Here is a 19,946-nt window from a genome sequence, read left to right as displayed (position 1 = left end):
TAGAGAGTGTTCATGTTTGCCACTTGTATCAATAATCCACCAATGAGAGATGACTAAAACTATAAAAAGAAAGTTTTCGGTTAATTTATTAAAGAGTATATCCATGAAAAATCTCTAAATCATGTCATGAACCAAAAGTTAATTCGCTTGACACGTACTTCAGTATTTGCCCATGTCTCACGTGCCACGTTTTTAATATATATTGAAAAGGGATCACGGCTTCAATCTCGAACTCAAGACCTTCTTGCTGGTGTCACTGCGCAAGAATAACCGGCTCCACATGGCTATTATGCTATGGAAAAAAAAATATCCCTCAGACTTTTACCATGGAGAATTGAGGAACCCAAAAAACTATAAAAATAGAGAGTAGAAATTGGAATCACCAGCCAGCAGTACCATCAGAATTAATGAAGATCAATTCGGGCTAGTATAAGGTGGCCGGCTTCTCCGGATCCTGTCCAGGCTGGGAAGCTGGTAAAGCAACTCCAATGATAACAAAATGAGATCCTATGCTTCTTTATTATTTGTTTAAAATATTAAAAATTTCGTGGCCTAACGCAATCAGGAGGCAGTTTTGTTTGTTTTCAAGATCAAGACGCTACAATGAATCCTCATATCGAAAAAACATTAATTAATGAACATGAAAATGAAGTTTCTTGAATTTTATGTCCCAATCCATCTCTCCTTTTCACTAGAGCAAAAACACAGACAAAATACTATATATCATCCCTGGATCTTTAACAAAATCAATTGTAGAAACCTGATTAAATCAGCTCTAATAATGCAGCAGCAACAAAATAATATTTCATACAACAAGACAATTATAGTGCTCGAGAAGCCTATTGGCTTCCCTTAGCCCACTATAGTAAGCTCCATGAGTGGTTGAGTAATGTGTTCTGTGTGTGGCTTCTCCTGCAAATAGGAGTTGCAATGGTGGAGATTCAAGATTGGTGATTTGGGGCAATGGCTCAGCCAATGTATCTATGTCATCTATACTTGATCCGACCGCTACATAACTGTATGATCCCAAGAAGAGTGGATTTGTGCCCCATTGAGTTCTTAGAACTTTTGAATACTCGAACTGGTTAGGATTAGGATTAGGATTCTTTTGGGGTTGGGATTTTGTTGGTAAGAAGTTCGAAATGGTTGTGGAGAACCCGTTGAGGATTTCGTCATCGGTGAGGGATTCGAGTGCGAGAGCCTCTTCTCCGGCAAACCATGACAGGAGGACCCTTGAATTGTTGTAAATTGGACATATAAAGGATGTTTTTCTGATCCATTGAGGAATCTTGGGTTTCCTTAACTCGGAATCCGGGGGGTGGAACACCATTTGCAAGAAAGGGAATTTTGTGGGATTATTGGTTTCTTGATCACAATTTGAGGGGCTAAGTTCCAAGAACACCTTGTTCACAACTCCATACCCAAGTTTCGAAATGGCTTGAGTCTTTAAACTAGGCAATGGAGGATTAAACAAGTCAGAACCTTGACAAATCCCATGTTTAAGAACACCAAGTGAAACTGTGATAATAACATGATCCGCCTGAACGATAGATCCATCGCAAAAATGCAGCTTCACCGGCCTGTTTTCGTGGCCATTTTCCATGTGCGAAAGCTCTCTCTCACTATGAGCAGATCTCCACTCGATTTTCGAAACCTTGCGGTTCAACTGAATCATTCCAACGGGTAACGCAGAGGCTAAAGATTCAATCACACGAGAGTAACCTTTAGCTATAGTAATCTCCTCCCCTGGAAACATTACATACTCTTTCTCCGCAACATAATCAAGATTGCGCAAATCCCCTGCGGAGGTATAAGTTCTCTGTATCCCCTCGTGCATACCAAAAATGGCTTCTTCAAGCGATTTTCTGCTCCAATTCCCAGCTCCATTAACACCCTTCTGATCGTTCAAAAGCCCCAAGTAAGATTCAAGACCTTGCCTCAGAAAAGAACCCACGCTCAAATTCTCAGAGCCAAGTTTACAACGCTTCAACACTTCGCAACAAACCAGGACACCATCTTCATCAACGGGCTTCTCCTGAACGAAATCCATCAAATTCTTGAAAAAACTCGAAATGGGCTCAACGAGAGATTTGTTGAGCTCATACCCACCTTCTGCAATGGTGACAGGATCTTCAAGAATCCCATCCATGCACTCCCACGGCTCCTGAGAGTGAAGTAGACCTTTTTCTTGCGCGATTTCATGAATCGGACTGTCTCCAATTCCATGGATCCAGGTAGCCCCTTCCTCAATCCTGTCACCGCAGAATTCCGAAGTGTTGATTCTTCCGCCGATTCTGGCTCCACCCTCCACTACTGAAAGCTCGAAAAGCTGCTTCGAGTTTGCAGTTGTGTAGAGCTTGTTGGCTGCTGTGAGTCCTGCCATTCCTGCGCCAATTATCACTATCCTAGGCTTTTTGCTCACCATTTTTGTGTCCTTTTATATGGCTTGATTACACTAATCACAGTTGCAATAATGAGAGAGCTTCTGTGGAGAGTGAAATGAAAATTGGAACGATATTTGTGAGGCAGGATGAGTTACTGGAGAGGATATATAAGCTTTATTTAGGTCGTGTGTGCCTAGTTGAGCTTTTTCTTTAATTCCTTTTTTTTTTCTTTCTTTATTTTATTCTTTTGCAAATTTATTTAGCTAATAAAGACATGCCACTACTTTTCTTGAACACTTCACTTTACCACTCTATATTAACACATGAACACAAAAATTTTTGTCACACGATCTTATGAGTCAATTTTGTGATATATATTATATTTGAGTCATTCATAAAAAAATATTACTTTTATGCTAAAAATATTACTTATTATTATAAATATTGACCGTCTCGAGGATAAAGATATGTGAGACCGTCTCACGAGATACACACTAAGGCTGCGTTTGGTTGCAAGATAAAATAAACTAATGATTAGTATGTAAATGATAAAGAAAATGATTGTCGTAGATATGTAATATATGGTAGTATGTTCGGTAAGATTTTTAAGTGTAGGATAATTTTGAATTTTTTTATGAAATGACAAAATTGCCCTTTCTTTTTTTTTATTCTTCCACTCCGGCGGCCGGAGACGGCGGCGGTCGGCGGTCGGCGGTGGTCGTCGGTGGTCGGCGATCGGCGGTCGGCGGTGGTCGTCGGCGGTCGGCGATCGGCGGTCGGCGGTGGTCGTCGGTCGGCGGTGGGGGTTGTCGGTGGAAGGAAGTGGTGATGAGTTTGAATTTAGGAGAAGGGTAAAATTGGAAAAATAGGATGGATTAAGAGTGGGATAAATAATCCTAGGGGGTGAGGAGGTATTATTTTAACCTACCTAATATAACTTAATCATTCATAGGAGGGATTGACTTAGTTAAATAATCACGCGTACCATACGAGGGATAAGGTGGGTTAAAAAAAATAAACCCACCTTATCCCATCAACCAAACGCCCCCTAATAAATAAATTAATAGGAAAAAAAATTACTGAGTGTGTTTTTACCAACTTAAACATCCATGGTTGAAATTCTCACATCAACTTTGCTTCAGCGATCTCGATTGTTTAGATACGCGATTGATTTGAACCATGATAATCAAATTCATTAGTTCAAACACATACTCAAAGAACTAAGCATGCGATCATGGGCATATGTTTATGATAGGTGACCAGTCCTTAGCGAGAATATTTGTATTCAATATGTGACAAACTTTAGACCATATTTAGAGCAGCAAACATTGAAATGGCCTTTGTGTTGTTTAGCTTTATTCACTAAAATTTTACCACAAGCGCATTTATATGCATCGGTAGAGAACGGACGAGATGGAGTGAGAAAGGCTACTTCCTACATTGTCACGCCCCGAAACTCAGAGTTGACACCGACGTTGTTTAACAATCACACAATCGAAAACAACCAACCAGCCTCGTAGCACAATATAAACCAAAATAATTTTATCTCATAATTTCAAATAAAAATAACATTGTATTTACTAACCGAAAATGACAGAATAAGTGCGAAAACGTTACAACTCAACTAAACTTAAACTTAAAATTTTAAAATCTCGAATCTCGAATTTCACCAACCCCAAAACTGGTCTGATTCTTCTTCCTCAACATGTTCCTCGGATTTATCTGGGGAGGGGAGAGTAAGGAGTGAGTATTTGAGAAATACTCAGCAAGTGAAGGCCGTATCGAGCACAATATAACAACATGCATCAATTTCGAAAATCACATGACTTGTATACATAATTCATAACACATGCATAACATTAATCAGATACCGAGATTCCTCTATTTTCTATGGTTTACTGATATCAGTCCTTAATTTTTATTCTTCTAAGGGGACGAGACCATATAAAAGTTACAATCCCACCGTTTAAGGGCCATAAACATGTTATATTGAGATTCTCACCCATATACAGTCGAATCCTCACAGTACCCAAAACCATATGACAAACAACACAAGAAAGGAGAATTTGTACTCGACCAAATTTTCGAAAACGAAAACATGCATAAACCGAAAGTTTAACTTTAAAACAAACTCACTTATCTTGGTTTTTGAATGCTAAAAGTGGGTGCACGGCTGCTTGACTTAGGATCACTTCTTGTTCCTTACTCGGGCGGTACTTCGGCTCACTTTCTAACCTAGTGAAACCCTGCCCAAATATTAATTACAAGGTTTGAAGAGAGAAAAAAAAAAAATCTGGTTCTGACATACATCACGGGAGATAAAATTTCACAATTTTTTTTTTTAAAAAAAAAAATTATGCAATAAAATATTTAAGCCTAGTCGTCCCTTTCGGGTCGATCTCCCATATAAAAAAAATGGAATCTAGGTTGACAAGGGTGGGGAAAAATAAATAGATTGATGTACAAATAATATAGGGTTTGATGAAGCCCGCCACCAACCTCACATGTGAATCAATAAACGACGGCCCACCAAACTGAACACACTGAATGGTTCTCATTACTCAATCATCCCTCCAATCAATATACCAGTTGCCCTTCCAACACACACACACACACACACAAGATTTCAACGACATGATCAATACCAATTATCAAGTTATGAATGCTATATTCCCTATCTCATGTTTAAACTCATTATTTTCCTTTTAAATTCATGAAGTGTTTGTAAAATATTATACGTTTGATTGTGAAGAATTGAGAACAAATCAAAAATGCGTAGTGTTTGAAAAAAACAGTTAAAATCTGAAAATTTATTAAGGTACGTAGAACATTTGAAAAATAACTGAAGATAGAGTTTGATAGTGTATAAATTGAGGGTAATAATATTTAGAAATTACTTAGTAAAATACTAGATTTTGCTAATACAACGGACCAAAAAAATTAAAAATAATAATAAAAAAGCAAGGACATTAGATCTTAAAGTTATATCTTATATTATTTCGATATTTGGAGTATAAAGTAATATTGATAATTAGACGATCTTTCTGCAACATCGGAATTAACTTTTAATTAAAAATCTGACTGAATCTTCAGCAGTGCAACTTTTCAAACACGTATAGGGTCTATTTTCACGTTCTATTCTCCAATAGATTCATTCAATATTTTCTTTTTGAAGGTTCCATCATTACATGATATATGCCTTACATAATTATCTCCTTAATTTTATATACATTATTATTTAACTATAAAGTAATCCAAGTGAGACATCCATATATTATCTTTTCCAGTAATTAAAAGGAGTCATTCTAATTACAACATATTTTAGTCTATAAAAAAAAAATTTGCAGCACATTAAATTTTTCACGAGTTTGCAAATTATAATTTTATATATATATATATATTAAAAAAAACTCGGATGGTTAACGTGCAAGCATTAATCTTGAATTAATTTTTAATGACAATAAATTGTAAATTAAAAAGTAGTTACAACAACATGGAACCAAATTTAAAGGCATATATTTTTATCAAGTATGTATAATCTCTCTCAAAACAATGTTATTAAATCTTAATTATTTAATAATCAAAAGCAGTTCCTCTATGTAAATCTTCATAGAAGGCAGTGAAGATATTTAAGCATCGTAAATTGATTAAATATGTTTTAAAGGCATAATTAAATCCTAAAATCACAAGATGCTACGAAAAGTTAATTTAGCTATTAAATGTAATCTTGATATTCTTTCACCAACTATTCTTGTAACTTTTTGAGGTAAATTCATGGACACTTTATTCTTTATCTTTATCAAACATTGTCATTATTGTTCTAAGAGGGAGGGAATTTAGGACAATTCCACATGCATTTTGGATGGTGTTCAGATATTTTGTTTCACGTGTATTAATCAAAATTATTTTGTTTCTTGGACCTTGAAAGGAAGTTATACTTGAATTCCGTATGAACTGAAAGGGGTCATGAAAGATTCAATATTTAATAAAGAAATCAAGGGCCCAATTCATTTATATCGGAGTTTGATTAAAATATCCATGTGATAAAAATTTTAATGTCATGTTCTCGGCTCAAAACTGCACAATGAGTTCATGTAATGATTAATTTATTTAATCTCGTTTTACGAAAACTCAACTTGTACGTTGCTACACTTTGTTAATCAAGTCAAATACTTCTCGTAATTCGATGTGGATCTTTCAAAGGTAGTTGGGAGCGTGACTTCTCGATCGATCCAATAAAGTGACTCATACATGTTCAAGAGGTGACTCTCATAAATGTAGCAGTTCTTCTCGAAAGTTCAAAATGTCGCTCTCATACACATAACGTTTATTTCTCGATGTTTTTGCTGCATGACTGCATAATGAGATCTTATGGTAACTACCAATGTGAACTATTGCCTCCGTTGCTAAGCTCATCCTACATATTGAATATAATTTTACATAATCGATCTACGGGAAATTTCGTTGCTTTATTTCATTACGCATATATAATTATTTAAAGAGCTAATTAAGTACCCGAGAAGGTACAACTATTCAACAAAATTGCACCCACTTTGGAGGGATATAGAAAGAAAATTGTTACTTGTTCAAATGATATGATTAAAAGATGGGGAAAAAAAAAAAAAGAAATAAAGAATAGATAACTTCATAATGATAGCTTTGCATAAATTAAATAATAATAAGAATTATTATAGTGGTTTGGATTCTCCAAAGCATCAGCATTAAATATGTGACTTAAGTTGATGCATCATTATCAAGGCTTGATCAAGAACAAGTCAAATTAATCCTTCAGTTCTCCAAATACTTAATATTAATTACACATTTTTTTATATTAATATAGTTCGTTGTATTGTGTCCCATTTTTTCTTGAGCACCTAATCTCTTTCCCTCTATCTTAATAGCATCAATTTTTGTGTTTTTACCCCCAAAAAATGGGGTATTGAAGGTTGTGTTGAATAGGTAACTATGGGATCTCGAGCCATTAACATCTAGGAAAAATATAAATATGCTCTACGTATTTTCCCGATAGGCAAAAATGTTGGAACTTGAGATCATTATATATATATGTGTGTGTGTGTGTGTATGTGTGTGTAACCAGATTTTTATACTAAAAGTGACTAATTTTAAAAATAAAATAATGTATAGAATACATGTAATTCATATTTATGCTTATATTATACCAGAGATAATTGAAAACCGACATCATAACGATAAGTTGATGAAATCTAGGTTTCATTTGGGAGCATCAAAATCTATATTATATTATTAATATTTCAATGTGACATGAAAGTTTCTTTACGATTTTACCCTTATAAACATATGTTAAATAATTTTGATGGTGTAAGTTTATTAGTAATTTTTGTACATCTCTTTACATTTGTTTCTATTTTTTCTCTAACTTATCTGTAATTTATCTAAAAGTTTAAATTATTTCCGTAAATCTTATATAATATCTAATTTATAAGTATCATATCCTAAAAAATTATAGATATATTTACACAAAAATTATTACACACAAAAAAAAAAAATTTAATATGATATGCATCATGTGCCAAAGAACGCGTAGAGAATAAAATTTTCCTTTCCAACTTCCAAACTAAGCCCTGTTCAATTCACATCCATATTTCACACCACCTTGGATAGGACTCTTCGGCTTACGATCGCTCGCTCGCTCGCTCGAGTGTAGCCAAGATGGACAGTGGACCAACTTGTTAGGATAGGATTACCCTTTACCCTAGCTCGACCAGAGCACTTGGATACTGGGTCGAGAACGTCTCAGTTCACAGATTACAAATGCCTGATTTTTTGAGCTGGCATTTACTACACACGATATGTCTAAGTTGACTGTTTGAGTTCAAGATTAGCTCGGTACACCACCCCTCACGTTTTTCCAATAGAAAAATCCAAGTATATATACAAAGATGGAGCAAATTCAGAAATTCTTCTTTATTCCATTAAATTTATTTTCATTGTTCTCATCTTTTATTTTCCTTATTTTTGTTGGCATATGAATTTGGTATTTCGAAAAATATAAGTAGAAATTTGTGAATGGAAATAACTGACGCATAGTTCGAACTGCGTGCGAACCATATAGCCCACAAATTATTGTAGTTTGTCTCCAAATTCGTGTACAAGTACAAAAATAGTGCAACCTGACCAAAGAAAACTTTTGTTTCTTGGCGTTTATTTATTGAATTAATTAATTTGTATAATTTTTGTTAAGAATTTATTACATTTACGACATGCTTTTGCATTTATGTGATATAGATTATGAACAGTTAGTGTCTGATAATATCTCAAGAGAAATAATAACGATTGGATAAGGGTGACAGAGAAGAGGCCCAGTCAATAATCTATCCGTTTTCTTTTCCTTATTATTTACAATATTTTTAATCAATGGTGGAACCGGAATAAATTATTTCTATTTATTTTTGTGTTAGAGCTTTTATTTTGTCACGTTTCTCTCTTAATGTTTAATTATTCGTTCAAAAACTATAGTTGACATTTAAGATATAAATGTTTTCGGTAGAGACAATATTATCTATTAAGATTTGAAGTCACTCTTTTACGACTCATTTAACCAACCAAATCAAGCGACTCAATGTCACGAGCTTGACGCATGAGAACTTCTAACAATGTTACTCATTTCGGTATTACTTTCACTCATACATGTTTATCCCAATAGAGTGGTTAGAGTAGACATATAAAAATGAGCAAGTGGATTGTGTTGATGCAACTTGTCATTTGGTGGGACGGGACTAGGGTGTTAACGAAACAATTCGTCTCGTGGGTTTTTCGATCCGGCTCAAAAAAATATTTGTTTCGTAAAGGAATTTATCGAATTAAACCAAAATTGAACACATTCAAACTTTTTGAACCGAACTCGAATTTAAATTATATTGTTCGATAGTTTGCGAACTTCTTGCGAGCCTATATTTTATTAATAATATATATATGTGTGTGTATATATATATATATACATATATTAAATAAATAGATTTCAAGCTTTTCAATTATTTATTTTTGTAATAGTTAGAATAGCTCGCGATATTTGAATCTTTACAGCTAGACTCAAACAAAAAAAATTTAAAAAATAGAGCTGGAGGTCGAATATATCTATTTCGAACCTAATTCGAACTTTGAATTTTTTATAATATTCAGCTCGATTCAGTCTGTTTACACCCTATACGGGACATGGCAGGTCAAAAAAGACCAACTCAGCCTACCTATGTTTATGTCATGGGGCAGGTCAGTTCGACGAGTGTAGCCGGTTTTGAGTTAGATTAGATGTAGTGGGGCGAGGCCGGCATGGTAGGTCGAGAAATTGCAAATCCAATCTGCCTATTTAATACGATGAGGCGGGTGGTTCGTTTTGACATATCTAAGTTAAAGCTAGAAAATCCAATTAAAGGGATGTAAATGAAATTCTTAAAACAATTAATTAGCAAACAAATATAAATAAAGTAAGTGGTATGAGTATATAAATAACAATCAGTATCACGTATTCCAACAGAAATGTAATTTTACGAGAAATCATAATTTTAGTACAATAAAAAAACAATATCAAAGTTTTCAGTTATTCATTCGTAACATGTCTGCAGAAAACTATTTAAAAATTGCAGTACTATAAAAATTAGAGCAACAAATAATGGATATGACATCATTATTTTATACAAGGAGGAACAGAACTTTTCCACGGCATTTCAATCTTTATAAATATTTTTGGTGAGATTAATGCGAATAATAGATATTTTCTAACACTTTAAAAGTTGGTAAATTCAAAGATGGTGAAAAGAAGAGATATGGAAAATTAAAAACAATAAAGAAAGGAGAGTTTTGAGATCATACTGGAAATATATATGGTGATAGATATTTTTATTTGGTGTATTCATTACATCCAAACATAAGTTTCATACAAGTTTCAGATCGGATGCAACAATCCACAGTCCTCATGTACAAATACATTTTCTTGAAATTGCATTATCTGTATTTCTCTCCGGAGAATGGTACCTTAACTGCACAATTTTTCATCCTCCAGATCCATCAAACGGGCTCGTAAAACTTGATCGAGCTAGAAGTAAAAAAAAATTTATGTATTCAACCATTTATCCTTTATCCAGTAGGTATTGAGAAAATACACTAACTGATGCATACTTTTTTACACGGTTCTTCTAACCAGAGAAATTTTACTCGCATCGCCTCCCCATTCTTCGAAAACTACCAACAGATTCCCACTTGGCTTCAGCCAAGAACGTGGTATATGATACCTGTTATTTAAATTTAATCAGAGGCTATGCAGTATGTTGATCTCATTGTACTGTGAAAATAGATGTTATATAATGTTTTTGGATCAAAATCAGTATAATGTCTCACCATCTTTGAGACGGCTGTCCACAATCGCTTTGGCATTTCTTCTCTGTGAACGTGCCTGCATAATTACAGCCACCACAGTTGCCTTCTGCTATGTATCCAGGCCAGTGCCTTCCTAGGCTTGCACCGTTTACCCATATCTCGCCTTTTCCCATTCCTAACATGTCTAAAGCCACAGGATCGTTCCCTTCTGGTGCGTTAAACGTGGTCTAGAAAGAACAAACCAAAAGCATCAATATATGTAAGGAAATTACATGTTCTCTCTTCTTGGAATGATCAAATGTTTGTTTACCTTGTACCATGTCAGAGGTTGTTTTTGAACCAAGAGGGATCCATCGTTCCATTCAACAGAAGAACTTCCACTAATAGTATCGAGGCTGAGTGACTCGCCTTTTAGACCAACCTATTTAAGTAGAATCAACGAAACATTACTCCAAGAATCATCTCTCTGATATTTATTACTTAAAGATTTTGTTTTCTATGTTACCGAGTGAAGAAAAAATGAGCTTAAAAAATAGAACGAACCTTGTACGACCATCTCTGCTTTGTTAAGTCTTTTGTCCCTTCGTTTAAACCGTTTAGAGTGATGGGACCAAGAACTCCCGTATTCCACGTTTCATAATGAAGGCCACCATTCTGAGTTGATTGAAAGAGAATGGATGAGAAAACTTAATCAGGGATTCGAGTATTATTTTTGAAAAATAAGAGTGGAATAGGAAAACCAACCGGCAGACCAACAGCGACACTAAGTAAAGAGATTTTGTTTATCCCAACTCTTAAATTCACATTCCTGCTGAACGTTAGTTTAGGTCGATCCAGGCTCCCATACACAGTTCCTATCACGGAACAAGAAATTTTATGCAAATTTGTTCGATGCACGAGTAAGAAAATGCATATGGTACCTGATAATTGGCCGTTGATAAAAACATGCAAGGCGTGGCCTGCTGACATGACTGTGAGAAGAGGTAACTGTCCATTCTTTAAGAAGGCTTCATTAGAAGCTATGTTAACTCTGTATTTATCACCAAGTGTTGCACAAAAACATAGGAAAAGGATAAAAACATAGTTATAAATGGCACTATCTCCATAAAAACATCTAGATGCTAGTTATGTATACCATGGACATACTTACTGAGTCAGGTACCACAAATAATCAGATGAGTCTCGAGTGACGTTTACTTGCTCCCATAAACCATCCATAGCGAGAGGGTCACTGTCATCAGCAGAAGGCGTCTCTTCGTTGTAAGACTGCCATGAGAGTCCACCATTCACAGGTATCATCTTTGCATCTGAAACTTTGGAGCTTATCTGCAACCACACCGTACAATCATTTTCTTTAAAAGAAATGACTAAGTTTTGGAACTATAAAAGCAATCATTCGTTGTTGCACAAGAAAGTATAGCTAATGATTATCGTGTTAGTTGTTATTAAATCTTTAAAACATACAGTTGTTTAAATATTACGTTTCATTCATTGTGCAACACTTTCTAAGAGAAATATTATCGATTTCTATACGATTGAATTAGAAATGAGGCAAATGCATAACGAAAACCAAGAATGAAGGAAATTCTCATTACTCTTGCTGTGTTGTAAACAGCGGTTTTGCAGTCCGGAAGAATGCTGATAGACCAAGGTGGCAAATCATATTGCGTATTTCCAAATGTTAGTTTTGTAGAATATGTAGTGTCGTAGTTGGAAAGAAATGCAGAACAAGCTCCGGATTTTGTTCTAAAGACATGAACCTAAAAATGTATCAAGGAGCAACATTAGAATACGACTACAATTTGAAGAATATAGTTTAGTTTCAGCCTCCACTATATCTGTGCAGCTGAATCCAAAAATAGCATTCAATTTACCTCTTGATTTTTACCAGGCCATGACACAGTTGGATATGATGAAACTAAAGCCCGCTCACATTGCTTGACTGCTTTATGTAAATCCGTCAAGTGCCCATATTTTGGCTCGTTGACAAGTCCTAATACATATGGCATCGTTTCAAATTATAAAGTGTATGTAACATATTATATTTATGAGTAATAAAATGTAATAAATTAGCATGAGATAAGCCATTTTTTAGGTTTACCGTATTCATCTATTGGAGCATCATAATCGTAGCTGGTGGTAACGAAAAGGCCAGCCGCAGTTCGACCAAAGTTCGTCCCTCCATGATACTAAAGCATACAGATAAGAGATAATATGTAAAGGGCATTATTCTTGCACATTTAAGACTTGAAAAGCTTGTTCTTCCCATGGACTGGAGGATAAACTCACCATGTAATAATTGAAGAATGAACCGTTGTTTTGGACGAACCTGGCTATCGAAAAAGCCAAGTCCTCAACTGGTCTGTGAGGAACCGCGCCACCATATTGCGTAAACCTACAGAAGAACACATTAAAAAATATATGATTTCATCCAAATAAGAAAATTTAGGATCATCTCTGACGTTTTGGAGTTTCTTACCAGCCTGTCCAGACTTCAGTCCACATTTTTGGCTTGTAAGGCCTGTTAGGACGGAAGCCTTCGCAGTAGAAACCATTGCATGTATCTATCTGTAATACGAAGAATTAGCATTTTGGGTTCACAAAACATATAACAGCCCAACTATCTGTTTCTATCAGGCTTCATTGACTGATGCTTTAAGGTATGTCCTAAGCATAGGAAAGGTTCAAAAAAAAAAAAGGAAACAAGCATAACGACTTGTGGGTACCACATAAAACCAAATCGTGTCATAATCATGGATTAATTGATCAAGAACCAACTTCAACTCTACCGTAAATGTCCATCGAAAAAAGGAAAAAAGATAAGAAAAACTTGGTAATTTTTCGATCTCTCTTACAATGGGATCGGGGGCGGTGTCTTGTTTGCACATGATCCATGGGACACCAGTATTGAGTCCCACAGCCATTTTTGCAGCCCATGCTGTATAAGCTTTACCAGGAGCACCAATCTCCCACTCCACTGGTCCATACTCATTTTCTATCTATAACATTTCATTATTAAAAAAAATTAAAGAAAAGAAATTCAAATACAACAACAAAAAACAAAAGCATCGGCAAGCTAAGCATGATTGTTTCGACCTGCGACATAATTATCGGTCCTCCCTGGGGCTCAAACAAACTTTCTGACTTCATTAAGCTGACAATTTTTGTAACAAATCCTTGCATAGCCACCTTGATCATACTCAACCAATTAATAAAAAAAAAAACTACTGATTATTTAAACAAATGGTAAAAATTATATTCATTCAAATTATTAAACCTTGAAAGGCTGATTATCTGTTCTGAAATGGATTCCTGGCACATATTTTAGCCAAAGAGGAAATCCCCTGCATCAAAACAGGGGATGTAAACAGACCATATAAAAAAATGACTCCCAATCTTCTACAAGTCCAATAAATTCGATATTCATTTGCATTGTAAAATCCTATATGGCTTTAGAACCATGTTCAGTTCGAACCGTGAATAGAAACCAGAACCATCTCCTGAAAATCGAGACCAAGCATCGTGCATTCATCTATAAGGCTTAAGCTCCATCCACAACTTCACTCATACAACAAAAAGCTCGAACATTCATCTATAAAGCTTAGTTGGAATATTTTGTAATGTGTATATTTTAAAATATTTTAACTTAATTAGTTTACAAGTATGATGATCTCGTTAACATACTTTTATTTATTTATAGTTAAAATCTTAACAAGATACAATTCAATTAAAATTATAGCTTAATCAAAATCGAAACCGAAACCGAAACCGAAACCGTCGGTCTTCATTATTTTGGCGAAAAGACATAAAAACTCATGAGCGGGCCCGGTCTATGAGGCAAATCCTTTATGATTGAGAATCATATTTTTTTCAGAACAATCCAAACATGAAATCTTTTTGAAAAAAAAAATCCAAACGTAATTTAATATTAAAATTCTCCTGATACCCAAAATTCCATTCTGCACAAACATAAGGTCCAATGCGAAGGTGGACGTATAGGCCGGCCTGCTGCGCCAGTTTGATGAACTTGACAAGATCAAACCTCCCCTCGAAATTGTACTGGACGAACCACAAAACAACAGATTGATTTATTCCTATGGAAACGCTCATTTCTTCATGTAAATATGCTCAAAAATAGAAGAAATACATAAATCATTTTTTGCCTTACTTTTCCTGGAGATGGTTCATGCCCATTCCAGAACACATAAGTCTGTATCACATCCAAGCCTCCATCTTTAGCCTTCTGCATAAGATCTGGCCACATCTGTACAAAACAAACCAGCTCAAAATCTACGGCTAAAGAGATAAAATTTGCAATTTTTAGATGTTATTCAAATAAGTTTTGCAATTTCTTTCAAAATTTTCAGTTGAGTTGGGCAATGCGGGTCACTAGGAATCCACCCAAATCAAGAAACTGTAAACAAAAAAAAAATATTATTATTATATTACAAATGATACCTCCGGAGTGCTTCTTGGGTAATGAATAGAACCAGAAATGAGAATTCTTCTCTTCCCGTTAATAATAAAGGCTTTATCATCGTAAGAAACAGTGGCTATTACTGAAGAACAAGCCAGCAAACTCAAGAAAAAATACACATAAATCTTGATTCTTAACATTATCGAAATAGAACCCATTTCTCTTATTCAATCAAAAAACTGAATAAAACAAACGGCCGCTCTGTTTTCGTGTTCTTGAAATCACTTTTTCGTTCAAAACATTTCCCTCTTCCAGCAGAAGAAATGAAGGAATAGATAAAAATGAAAACTTGTGTAGTGTCTCTCTCTCTCCTCTTTGTGCTTCTTTGAAAATAATGATGCAGTTGTCACAATAATAATTTTAAAGAAGAGAGTTATTTGCATGAGAAAATGGGGGAAGCTCTAACTGCTTTTATAATTATGTACTCTTTGTGGGATGGAGGGAGGAGCCAGCGTTTCTGACAAGGAATTTAGTCTCATCCAAATAATAAGGCCAGCATATGTTACATTGTGTTATTTTATTTGAAAATAAAAAATATAAAATTCATCGATATTTTTTTATTTTATTGTGAGATAATCAGTCAATCATTTTATATAAACACATCAATAATAAAATTCTCGATATAAATTAAATTCACATTAAAAAAATAGTAGGTATATTTTTCGCTTTATTCGTCATGTCATAAAAGTTTTTCTAACTCAGTAGAATCTCATATACCATGAATAAGTAATTAAGGATGACTAAAGACTTGATAGTTAAGTGATTTTACCAATGTTTTATTCTATATATGGGTACAATAATTTTTCTCGTTAGTGATTGACACGTAATGTTAACTGTTGTATGAAATACTTGTGTTGTATCATTATCATCTGCTAGAGATACACATGAGTCGAGTTGAGTACGTACTACTCGAGCTCGATTCGAATTAAATTATGAATGTTCTAGCTTGAACTCGATCGAGTAACTAATTTCAAGCTTGACTCATATACGTGTCGAGATACTTGAGCTCGTGCTCGAAAAAATAAAAAATCTACCTACTATATTGAAAGAAAGAAAAAAATAATTGGCTTTAAATTTTTTGTACATATCAACAAAAATATCTTTAAATTTTATATCCTACAAAAAAAATATATGTAATTATTTTAGTAGAATGTGACCTACAATTTTTAAATCAAATGTATTTTTAATATTTGGATGATTTTACTATCGGATTTAATTATATACTTTTTCTTCTTTTTTATGTAAAATGTGTTAATATGAAATTGATAATTTTATTTATCAACTTTATCAATTGTTAATTATATTTTGATATTAAAAATAAAACACTGCCTCGGAACATTATTTTTCATTATTTCTTTTAGCAAACACATTTCTATATCTATAATTAAATATATTTTTAACCCCCTATTTAATAAATAAAAAATACTTCTATAATAAGTAGATACAAAAAATGAAAAATAATGTTGTTTGTATGACTAAAAAGAAAAGTATTTAATGTGTTATATTTATGTTTTCATTACAAATTTACGTTAATTTTGTGTATTTTTATGGAGAATTTCGTATCTTTCTTGCCATCTTTCTTAATACAAGAATCTTTGGATTATAACAAACGTATGCCTAACAATATTCGGTTTTATACTTTTTGTTGTTTGGATTTTCTAAATAAAAAATTATTATATTATGATCCATGTTGAATTACGGACTTGGAAATTTAGACAAAAGACAAAAGTCCCGCAATTTCTAATTATAGTTTACTGAGTAAATGGTCAACCGATTGTAATGGCTTGAATCATACTTCTTATTCGTGTTTTTGTTTCATAAATAAATACAAAAAAATTACAATATTATATATAATAGGATGTAGATTCAAAGTTGTAATTTTTTGGAAGAGAATCGGAAATAAAGAACGTGTAAATTAGTGGACTACGATACTAAATTATCAGATAATAAAATTACAAATGAAAAACGTATAAGTTATATAACAAAAAAAAAAATGTAATTTTCCCTCAAAGTAAGTAATATATTGATTGAAATATATATACTATATTATAGTTTACAGCAGGTGAGAGTTGTGAAAATAATCAATCTTGATATCAGTTATATTCATAAAATGATCATCTCACATTTAATATAAAATATATGAAAAAATATTTTAAAAAACCCCATATTTGTTAAAAAAAATAACAAAAACTTATAAAATATTTACAAAAATCAACGTATTCCTTAAACTTTTAAAAAAAATTTACTCGAAATACTAAAAAATATTATACATAAAAATCTAAATTATTCGGGCAAATGTCTGCATATAATTACTTAATATTTATTAAGACAAACTATGTAATAAGTATACGAAAAATGAGACACGGATCCAGGAATTGTGTTAAATGATTAGAATATCAAACATTTTTTTTCGACAAAAACATCGAACATTTTTTTTCGACAAAAACATCGAACAATATGAACTCAAGAAATAAAGAGCAAAAAATATGGTGCCCTCTATTAAACACAATCCAGTTAGGATAATTTAATGTGAAGTCGACTTTTTGTTACAAGTTGTGTGCCCTCTCATCAATTTTCATTTATATCAAGAAAGCTTTGAAATTCGTCCAAGGTTTAAGTTGAAAGAGTGATGTACTTATGACTAATTGGTCATATATTCTATTCTCTAACACACTTTTTTGTAATATAATTTTCTCGATAATGAATCCAACTCAATTCAATTTTGAATCAACTTAAACTTAGCATGACTACAAAAATAGCAGAAAAAAATACAATTTTGGTTTTATATATTTGTCTTTTTTACGATTTTTATCATATGTGTTGTCAAATTTTAGTGTTGGTTGTGTATATTTCAAATATTTTTAATAACAATTTTAGTCTTTTTTTTCGCAAGAATACTAATGTTGCACTTCATGTGTCGGTGTTTTGTTGTCGCACATCGAAAAATATATATGCAAATATAACGCAGTTGTGACACCTATGTGTCGTCGACGTATGTAGTAAAATATTTATCTCGTGGATTTCATTTTCCGCCACAAAATAATCTAACATTGGTCCCATTTTGGTTGCATGCTAACTCGGTTAACGATGTCCTACCAAACCCTGAGTGCACCCTAACACGTACTTAGCTAAGTCTTCGGGTCACCAAATTTGTTGAAAATTCGGTAAAATCTGATCCAAGTCAGAATTATTAATTCTTCTCATAGAGTGGGGATGGTGTAATTGCTGAAAATTGACGAACTAACTAATAATAAATATTATACTTTGGAAAAAAAGTTATCATAATGCTTTAGCTGTGAGTATAAATTTAATTGCTGATATTATGGTTTACCTAATTCTTTTTAATTATTTGTTCTGTATTTGTGTTTAGACTCAGAAGAATACAAGGAATATTTAATCTATTTCGACAATTTAATATAGATAAACTTATTTTTAATTTATAAATGTACACATTTATCTTTCCAATATATCAAATTTAAGTACTTTTAGTCCGCTATCTTTGTATTTTTTTTTTCATTTTTTGACGTAGTGTTGATGTGATGTCGATATGTCGCTGACTTGATGAAACGTGATGCTCATGTGTGCAGTGGCACATTAACATTTTCAATAAAATGTTATTAAAAATGATAAAAGTTGAAAGATACAAAACTATGACCTAGTTTTAGCATTATGTATGATCAAATTATAAAGAAACAAATATGAATGGCAAAAAGTATATCTTTTTCTTATTTTAAATTATGCAGAAGGACAAATTGATTGGCCAATGTGAAAACGAAATTTCTGGATTTTAGAATTAACAATTACAAATGTTGTTTTAAATATGAGTTTCATGAATGTACAATCCAAAAATTCAAGTTTGTCGTTAATCCACATATATTTTGAATACCAATTTCATCGTCGGAGTACCATATTATAATAAAAAAATAAAAATAAAAAATTCTCCATCAAATTTGATTATTCAGATAATTTTTACATTATTAAAAAAAAAAAAATTACACTTCAAGGGAAATATATTTATAAATGGTTGAAAACTTATTTGGCTGAAGAGAGTAAACAAATTAATTAATTAATTGATTATTTGCTATATAAATTGGGTGAATTGGACATTTCAAATTGAAATTTTCAGCTATCTGATCCACTCATTCCCCAAACCATTCTTTCAAACAGATGTTAACATATAATCCAAATTTTGATTTGCTTTAATTGTTTGTGAATAAAAATCTATTTGTGGCTTCGTGCCATCAATTTAAAGATGTAAAAATGCAACACGATCCGTCAACTCGACACGGCCCAATACGAAAAAATTCAGGTTCGGGTTGGGTTCGGGTTGGGTGGGTTCGGGTTAGTGCTGGGTTAGACGGTTTTCGGGTTGGGTCGCGGGTCGACCCGAAAACTTTTTTTTTTTGAAAATATTACCTATATTTTTATATATTGTATGTTGAAACAAAATTTATTGTATATTTATATGTTAAATTTTCATCATTTAATATTTATTTTGTATATTTTTTATTTATTTAACAATTGTTTATTTGATTTAGAAAATATACTTTAAATTTTTTACAATTAAACTTTCAAATTTAAATCGGAAATTTTGTTATTATGTGTTTAAATTAAAATATTATTATTATTTTTAATTTTTTCGAATTTTTTTTAAAAAAATAAATAAATAAATAAATTTCGGGTTAGACGGGTTGATTCGGGTTAGACGGGTTCGTGTTCGGGTTGGGGGTTTT

The 19,946-nt window shown here is 32.9% G+C and overlaps 2 protein-coding genes across 4 annotated transcripts; both read right to left on the bottom strand.

The window, feature by feature from the left end:
• Positions 1 to 635: 635 nt before the first annotated feature.
• Positions 636 to 2,545, bottom strand: LOC140971425 (probable polyamine oxidase 5). Its single transcript, XM_073433691.1, has one exon. It carries the CDS (start codon positions 2,423 to 2,425, stop codon positions 806 to 808), a length of 1,620 nt encoding a protein of 539 aa, XP_073289792.1. The 5' UTR covers positions 2,426 to 2,545; the 3' UTR covers positions 636 to 805.
• Positions 2,546 to 10,232: 7,687 nt separating this feature from the next.
• On the bottom strand, positions 10,233 to 15,654 carry LOC140971424 (beta-galactosidase-like). 3 transcript variants are annotated; one of them, XM_073433689.1, is made up of 18 exons: positions 15,195 to 15,654; positions 14,905 to 15,000; positions 14,683 to 14,795; positions 14,014 to 14,080; positions 13,833 to 13,925; positions 13,592 to 13,735; positions 13,216 to 13,304; positions 13,026 to 13,131; positions 12,838 to 12,925; positions 12,611 to 12,729; positions 12,332 to 12,496; positions 11,887 to 12,062; positions 11,481 to 11,766; positions 11,280 to 11,390; positions 11,047 to 11,157; positions 10,758 to 10,963; positions 10,539 to 10,651; positions 10,233 to 10,455 (listed from the first exon to the last, which is right to left on the bottom strand). In XM_073433689.1, the coding sequence occupies exons 1-17, from the start codon at positions 15,369 to 15,371 to the stop codon at positions 10,543 to 10,545; spliced, it is 2,256 nt and encodes a 751-aa protein (XP_073289790.1). In that variant the 5' UTR covers positions 15,372 to 15,654; the 3' UTR covers positions 10,233 to 10,455; positions 10,539 to 10,542. The 3 variants fall into 3 exon arrangements, with proteins under 3 accessions (XP_073289790.1, XP_073289791.1, XP_073289789.1); XM_073433690.1 differs by having other exon boundaries at positions 10,233 to 10,651; positions 11,481 to 11,590; positions 11,657 to 11,766; positions 15,195 to 15,651; XM_073433688.1 differs by having other exon boundaries at positions 10,233 to 10,651; positions 15,195 to 15,653.
• Positions 15,655 to 19,946: the final 4,292 nt, after the last annotated feature.

This window comes from Primulina huaijiensis, chromosome 2 (assembly GCF_012295235.1).
Source record: "Primulina huaijiensis isolate GDHJ02 chromosome 2, ASM1229523v2, whole genome shotgun sequence".
NCBI lineage: Eukaryota > Viridiplantae > Streptophyta > Magnoliopsida > Lamiales > Gesneriaceae > Primulina > Primulina huaijiensis.
The sequence above is the reverse complement of the archived record's forward strand: the minus strand, read 5'-3'. Positions and strand labels throughout refer to the sequence as shown.